The sequence below is a fragment of the Cnephaeus nilssonii genome, assembly GCF_951640355.1.
Source record: "Cnephaeus nilssonii genome assembly, chromosome: 19".
NCBI lineage: Eukaryota > Metazoa > Chordata > Mammalia > Chiroptera > Vespertilionidae > Cnephaeus > Cnephaeus nilssonii.
Genome location: NC_137090.1, coordinates 40,188,532 through 40,196,688, shown reverse-complemented (window position 1 = coordinate 40,196,688; position 8,157 = coordinate 40,188,532). Strand labels below are relative to the sequence as shown.

Genomic DNA, 8,157 nt, shown 5'->3' with positions numbered 1-8,157 from the left:
TGATCCATGTTGCTTCTACAATGCATTCAGGATAAAATTGCATATCTGCACGCATGTGTAATAGAGCTATTTTTTGAGGCAAGTACTAACTAAGACCAATGCATCTCAAACAAAAGCAAATAAGCCCAAAGGAAAAAGTTAGCTATAAACCCATCCCATATATTTCAATAAACATTGTTGTGTAGACCCATCCACCCTTTTTCTATGCTTGGGCGTGCTTTTTTCTTTTTACACAAAATTAAGATCATATGGTTCATACCGTTTTGAGATCTGTCTCTTCTAGTCCATTTTTCTCATCTTTCTCGACATTTGCTGATGCTATTCTCACCCCAAACTGCCCCATCCTTTAATCCTTTAAAAAACCTTCCATTCGGAGCGCCCCAACAGAGAGTGGTTGGGCCACTCTGAATTTTGTCCTCACCAGCTTTCTCCCCTTCCTTGAGGCACGTTTAGGTCTACCTGGTGTGAGTTTCTTGTGTGCTCCTCACCTCTCCCGTTAAACTGGGGAGCTCCTTGGGGGTGGGAACTTTGCCTCTTTCATAAGTGTCCTCACGGTGCCTAAAATGCACATAGTAGGCACGTCATAAGTATGGTTGTACAAAGGGACATAGGCTTCCTGTCTCTGGTATTGCATGATCTCAAGATAGTATGGGTGAAGGAGTGATCTAGGAGGTAGATGCTGAGACACGGCACAGCAGAGGTCATATCTGAAGAGCGGCCCAAGGCCCGGGTAACCCCGGATCACCCAAACCCACCCTCCACCCCCTTCCCAGGGCTCTACCGAAAGCTCAGAAAGGAACCACCCGCACACAGGGCTCCATGTATGATATATATTTATATATATAATTGCTCTCATTTTATTGTACTTAATTCTCTTTTTACAGTAGATCTGACACAGGCATTAAATAACTGCGGAGAGAGACCCCTGGGGTGTGGGGAGTGCAGGAAAAGATGGGGACCCAAAGTGAAGAAACAGATCCAGCAAGAGAAAAAAGGAGAGGGTCCATCTGTGGGTGGGGTGTGGAGGCTGCAGCATCAAAGAAAAAAGGGGGGAGATTAGAGAGGTGAGGAAGTGAACAAATAGCACTGGAGGAGACAGTTAAAACGCCTCTGTAACTCAAGATACAGGAGGTCCCTCTTTTACCATTCTATGGCACTAGGGGGTTGTTTGAAACTGCAAAGAGATCCGAAGGCGACAGAGCCGGGAAATTCAGGGCCTAAATGGAGGGGGTATTTGCAAGTTTCAGGCTAAAATGCAGAGGAAAGGGTCGGCGTTAGTGATTAGTTGATAAACTGCTAAGAGAAACCAGCAAGAGGATGGTGGGGGCAGATCTGGGCCCAGGGAAGCTGGCGGAATAGTCCCACAGCCTGCTGACGTTTCCAAGGTGGCCGCTGGGGACAGATCCAAGACGGCTGCCCCTCCCCCAGGGCTCCTGGGAAGTGGAACGGGAAGGATATTCTGGGAAAGCGGACAGGGGTAAGGGAGCCATCCGCAAAAACAAAGTGGATGTTCAGCCTAGGTCAGCCCTGCCCCCCTGAGCAGTGCCTATTTGGGCGATAAGAGACCAGGGAGAGAATTTTCCAGCAAGACCAATATAGACTTCCAAACCCTTACTCCCAGCTCACACCGTCACCTTCGGATGAGAAGTGGAATGTACCGGGAAACTGGGGAAAGACTACGGAGCCAACTGTCCTGCAAAGAGAATAGGGATGGAGAGGAGGTGGACAAAGACCTACCAGAGGAACCAGGTAAATTAAAAGCCACCAAGACAGCAACAGTGTATAGTAGGGGGAAGTGTGGGACCTCGGGGAAGGTGCCAGAGGCTGCACTTAGGAATGGGAGAATGGAGTGCCCCATTCCTGTCTGGAAGCTAAGGGGTGAAATGAGGTTGCGTTTACGCGCGTGTGAAGATGGGGAGGCATTTTCTATATCTCTCAGGGGATAGGAGGGTAGCTGTGGGGACACCCCACTCACAGCTAAACCAGAACAGCTCCTCTCCGTGACCATCTTGGGATCCCACCTTTCTGTCTCTGACTGAGTAGAATTGGGAGAAGATGGTGGAAAATGTGTGAAAGTGGGGAAATCACAATGGACATCAATCAGGCTGGGTTCAGAGGTAAGGGAAAAGGGACATTCCAGAAGCATCCATAGGAAAGAGGTGGGGACAGGAGGAAGGGGGGTCTCAGGTTTTGTTGATGCGGAGTTTGAAGGCCACTCGGCCAGCAAACTTGTCTCGCTCATCGTCTGTGGCGATGTTGACGGCGTTGATTCGGCATTCCACGTTCACCTCCACGTTGGGGGTCACATTCAGGAACTTCACGGCCACGAGGGGCTGTGTGTAGTTCACCTGGGTCAGAGGAGGAGAGTGAGGGACCAGGCCCACGGCCATTTGGCCTCCTCCTCAAGGACTTTGCTCCGCTTGAGGAGCCATCACCCCGCGGCCTCCCATAGAACTTACGTGGAACTTTTTGCCATAGTAGGGGAAGTACATGAGGTCGATGTTGCCATTGGCAGGGAACATGACAAAGCTACCCAGGTTCTCAGCATCTTCATCTCGCTGTGGGGGCACAGGACGGGAGAAGGGAGAGCTTGTTAGGGATGGAAGGAACGCGGAAGCTCACTAGACTTCCCTTTGTTTTTTCACCCCAGATTATTCTGTTTCCCTTGAGCTGTGAGTCTGTGTGTGTTTGTGTGCGAGCAGGGGGAGGTATCCTGTCTCTCTCAATAGACTGGGAAGTCCTGAAGAGCGCTAAGGATACTGAAGCCTCCTACTCCACTCCCACCTCAAGTTCTCACCCCATCCTCAGGAATCAGTTTCTAGAGCAGAGCCAAGAGAGAAGAGATAAATGAGTTAGGCTCAGTAGGAAGCAAGGAGAGGGGTTGAGGGAAGAGCTGGCAGGAAGTTTCTAGAAAGGACAGAGGTAGAGACAGTGGGGCTCCAGGGACACCTTAGTGGTAGCAGATGGTGCGAACAGATCAGCAGCTACCAGATCCCTAAAAAGAACTGGGGGACAGGTGAGATATGGGAGGGAGAGCAGAAGACATGGTTATCAGGGAGTAGAGAAGAAGGTGGAAAGGTTAAAGAGAGAAGCCAGAGGCCAGGGCTTGGGAGAGTCAGGAAGGGGGGTGTCTATCCACACAAGAGCTGGCTTCTGCATCCTAGAGAGAAGCAAGAGGAACAGGAACCCCTTGGAGTTTGATCCATGTTGGAGCCCTCTCTTACCCCCTTATCCCTATAGTGATGGGGCCTCTGGGAGCAAAGGAGATGGGAAGAGATGAGTGAATTACATGGAAACCATGATATACAAACAGGTGGGCAGGTGGACAAGGTCCAAAAAGCTCACCTTCCCCACACAGGTAACATTCATGCTCTGGTTTGCTCCTGCATAGAAGTTGATGACCTAGAGTGAGGAGAGTGGTGAGAGTTAGAAAAAGAAGTTGCCAAAGACACACCTTCCAGCCATGGATCTCAGCCTCCAATGGCCCCATCTTTCTTGTTCTCTCAGCTACTCAGACATCCAAACATCTCTCTAATGCCCATTAGCCTCAGTGAAAGGACGCAACTGTCAGTAGATGGTGGCCCCAATTCCCTCCTCCATTCCCCCTAGGGACCAAGGTCATGGTTACCCGGTTCATCTTAATGAAGACACAGGGCTGCCCAGTGCTGTAACCATAGTGGGTGGGGTCCCCGATGCCAGAGCAGTCACCCAGCTGGGTCCGGTTGAACTGGCAGGCACGTTTCGGGTAGTTGAGGACTCCGTTATCTGGCTGTTCGTAATAGCGCCCAGGGCGGCAGACATCATTCTTTTGGGCTTGGATGGAGTCGTTGTAAGCTGAGGAGATGGGGGAGAGAGCGCATGGGCCTGGTGTTCCCCTTCCAGGGTCTCCAACCCCCTGCCCAAGGTCCTGCAAACCACATCTCCAGCCCCGCGCTCACGCTCCAAGAACTTGTTGAGCTTCTGAACGTGCTGGTCCCAGCTCTCAGTGTCACTGACATTGACGATGACATCCAGGTTCTCAGTCTTGGGGCGAATCATCAAGCCTATAGCCAGACAAGGGCAGGAGTGCGGGCTGTGTATAAGATGTGGGGCCACACACAGAGGGCAGAAGACGGATACAGGGAACAGCAGGGTGAGGGATGGGACGAAGATCTAAGATCCTCTTCATGGGAGGAAGCTATCCCCAGGTCACAGAGCTCTCAGCCGTGGGACGTGGGAAAGGAAAGCGGACTTCAAGAACTTCCCAGCACATGGTGGTTGGATCATCAGAACCACACCTCTGAGAATTCTGCGTTCTTTTCAGCCTTGGAGTTCCTTTGGGAGGCTTAGGGGCAAGAGAGCCGTTCGAGGGGCTGGTAGTAGAGTCTCCTCACTCACCTGGTGTGGCCAGTCGGTCCTGGTACTTGGGGGTGTGGTCAGAGACAGTTTGCAGCATCACCCACATGGTGAGGGTGAACATGGCCGTGAGGAAGCCATAGAAGACGAAGTAGAAGAGGAGGATAAAGGCTAGGGAGGAGGAAACGGGGTCAGCAGGTTATCCTGCCAGGACCTCACCTAGCCCACACACCCCTTTCCCCCTCAGAGGCTCTGCTCTGGGACAGGTCACAGAGCCTCAGGGACATCGTAGGGCCGTCCCCGGGGGAGGAAAATGAGACAAGCTGGAAACAGGCCGTTGTGCCTGGCTTCCAGCCATGACTCCCAGCCCCCTCCTGGTCCTAGGGCACCCTGAAGCTTGTGAAGCCTGACCTTGTGGAGGCCACAAGAGACCTAAACTCTCGTTGCTGAGACAACCCCAAGTGTAGGCCACAGGGATTTTGCTTCGAATTACATTCCCAACTTCCCAACCCTTCATGGCCCTGCAAAAGCACATCTGTTCCTGCTGTATCGGTCCTCACGCCTAAAGCTGTACGGCACACAACTTCTGAAGCTGGCACTGGCTACCGGTTCACAACCAAAACTCCCATCCCATCCGGAAAGTGTAGACCCTCACACTCAGATAGCAAAATCTTCTCTCTCTCCTGGCGCCCCCCAGAAGCCAAATCTTGAACACAGCTCCTTCCTAACTACAAAATCTCTCAGAGACGGATGTCCAGAACCGTCAACACTCACCCCACCCCCAACGCACACACAACACTCAGGCCAGAGGTGGGGAGTAAAGGCAGAATCTCCCACAGCCTTCCCAGCTGAGAGCAGGTCTTCGGTGGCTATGAGACGGCACTCTGTCACTCCTCAGCTGAGTATGGGTACCTGCTGTTTCCACCACCGGCAGCCCCTAGTCCTTCCCCTTCAAAGGCACTTCCCCCATGAAGCTTCCTCAGGTTCTCCCAAGTGCTCACGGACCTCTCCAATCCCAAGGACTGGACTTCAGGTTCCCTCCGGGCAAGGTCTGCATTGGACCTACCTCAAGGGCCCCAGGTGGACGGGCTGATGGGGACATCCTTCGACCAGTGCAGATGAACTGTAAATGGTGTCACACCGCGTACCCTGGGCTCAGATTTCCCAGTCTGGCTATCCCTTTTGGAAGAACTCCACCCCTCACCTGCACCCATGCCCAGCACCAGACCCTCAGCCAGACACAGCTCCCTCCACACACCCTGAGTCCTGCCACCCCAACCCCAAGCCACCCTAGGCCAAATGATGCACACATCACCCCACCAGTGAGCAACCCTCCCTGCACCTGCGACATCTCAGACAAACATCCAGCCTCAAAATTCTCACAGTGACTCTCCTCCCCAAACCCCCCACCCACAGAGCAGCCACAGATGGCTCCCAATGCTCCACAGTGGGATCCAGACAACTTCCGCTATGAAGAATCCCCCTCCTTCCAGCGCACATTCCCACCGCTCCAAGACCCGCCCTCTCATGCATGTTCCCAGGGTCCAGGGGTGGGCACGAACTAAAAATAGACGGGCTTGGCTAGCTGGTTGGGAGCCGTGGGGAGGGAAGGGGCGTCTTCTGGGGAAGGAGGGCCACCGTGTGCAGCAGACCAGCCCCCGAGAGCGAGCGCGAGCGCCGCGGTGCGGACACGCGCGCAGAGCCCGCGACCCCCCGCGCGAGGGGGCTCCACGGGGGGCGGGAAGGCGGCAGTGACCTACTTTCTCCGCCTCCGCAGCGCCAGCCAAGGAGATTAGACCAGCGATTTGGTCCCCTCCCAGCCCAGAGCACCGCAGGGGGGTCGGACGCCGGGACGGGAAAGGAGCTGGGGTTACGCCAACAAGACCTCGTGCCCCCCGGGCATCACCAAGCGGACCGCCCCCCGCCCCTGGCGCGGCTGCCCCGCGTACCCCAGCTGGTCCCGGTGCGGCCCATGAACTGGTGCGTCCGCGGGTTCCACACGAACTCCTTCCACTCCTCAACCACCTGCCCGCAGCTCTTCTTCTCTTTCTGGATGACCATCTTGGCGGCGGGGGACGAGTACCGCGCGGGGCGGGGGGCTACGAAGAAGCTGGGGTGCGGTGCGCTGTAGCCCCCCTCCCACGTACCGGAATGCTCCGGGAGCAAAGGCAGCCGGAGCGAGGGAGACCCCCTTCAGATATGCAGCCGCTGCGAATTCCGGGGTGCACGGCCACGCGCTGCGGGTGGCTGGCAACGCGGCGTGGGATGCACAGATCCTAGGCCCCCCAACTGCGATAAAAAGGGGGGGGTTGTCAGAGCAGGGGAGGATAAAAAGGGGAAGGGGCACGAGTGCAGCTTCACTCCACCTCCTAGAAGCCAAAGGAAAAGGGATGCAAAAATAGACGGCAGCAAAACCAGGAGAGAAACGCAGTACAAATCGGGGTGCAAAGAAGCAGAGCGAGAAGTGGGGGAGGGGGCCGCCCCGAAATCCGAGATTGAAAGAGCCTGTGGAGCGGGTTTGGGTGACCACTGGAGATTCTTCCGCCGAGCAGAGCCCGCCGCACCAGTGAGCGCGGCCTCCGGGGTGGGGTGGGGACGCGCAGTCGGGGTCAACCCGGGACAGGAGACCCCCGCCCGAGGCTCCGCTCCTCAGCAGCGCGAGCCGGCGGTCGCCGAGCGCAGTCTTTATAGTCAGCAGCTTTGGGGCCGCCCGCCCCCTTCCCACCCCCAGAAACCCCGCCTCCTCGCCGCTGGCCCGGGCAGCCTCATGCATATGCAAACACGGAGATGTTGGGCCCGCCCCCTGCAGCCTCTTCAGGACCAGGAGGTCTCTCCCTGACAGCCACCCCAGGTCCTGGACTGGATCCGAGTGGGAGGAAGGAGAGAGGCCATGGCTGGGCAGCATACGGAGAGAGAACCCAGAGAGACACAGAGGCTGGGAGGGAAGCAAGCACATGCTGAGACGGGGGACCCAGGCAGGGAGTGAAAAAGAGACTAAGATCCAGGAGATACACAGGCAGAATGTGAAAGGACCGGAGAAGGAGCCAGAAACCAAGGAAAGGGGATAAAAGAGACTAGCCAGGGTGCTAGACCAGCAGGATGGAAGCTGGAACAGGGCACATGGAGATGGATAGAGGCCACCACGGAGGGAAATTCCTCTGGTGGGAGCTGCTACCAGGTGCCCCCAACGCCCCCATGCCTCCTCTTCCTGTCCCACACCCCTTCTCCCACCACCTGTGTATCCCCAATCTCAGGGCTTCCGGGGCTTCCCACCACACCTGTTAGTGAACCCCTCTCAACACCACATTCCCAGGCCCCAGGACTGCCCTGAGAACCCAGCCCTGGAGCCAGGCCTGCTGGTCTGCGGAGGTGTTCTGCCTCCTCCCACCCCCATGGTTTGTTTTGTTTAATTGTTTAAAGTATTACATGCCTCCTTTTTCCCCCCTGATTGACCTCTCTCCTCTCCCCCTCCCCCCCCCCCCCCCCCCCCCGCTTTCCAGGAGAAGGGACGTGAAAATTCTTAACTCCCCTCATCATTTGCCCACTTGAGTCAACAAACATTTACTGAGCATCTATTGGAGACCTTGTGCAATGTAGCCCTGGAGAGGTAAGGTCGAAGTTCTCTCCCTCTCCCTTCCTCTCTGAAATCAATAAAAATATATTGATTTTTATTAAAAAGCATAATTATCTCTTTTTATCTCTCTTCAAATCTTTTTTTAATATATTTTATTGATTTTTCACAGAGAGGAAGGGAGAGGGACAGAGAGCTAGAAACATCGATGAGAGAGAAACATCGACCAGCTGCCTCCTGCACGCCCCCCA

At 55.0% G+C, this 8,157-nt stretch overlaps 1 protein-coding gene across 1 annotated transcript; it reads right to left on the bottom strand.

Moving 5' to 3' along the window:
- Positions 1-453: 453 nt before the first annotated feature.
- On the bottom strand, positions 454-6,983 carry ATP1B2 (ATPase Na+/K+ transporting subunit beta 2). Its single transcript, XM_079798774.1, has 7 exons — positions 6,285-6,983; positions 4,378-4,506; positions 3,939-4,043; positions 3,629-3,834; positions 3,346-3,402; positions 2,460-2,558; positions 454-2,348 (listed from the first exon to the last, which is right to left on the bottom strand). Exons 1-7 carry the CDS (start codon positions 6,394-6,396, stop codon positions 2,184-2,186), a joined length of 873 nt encoding a protein of 290 aa, XP_079654900.1. The 5' UTR covers positions 6,397-6,983; the 3' UTR covers positions 454-2,183.
- Positions 6,984-8,157: the final 1,174 nt, after the last annotated feature.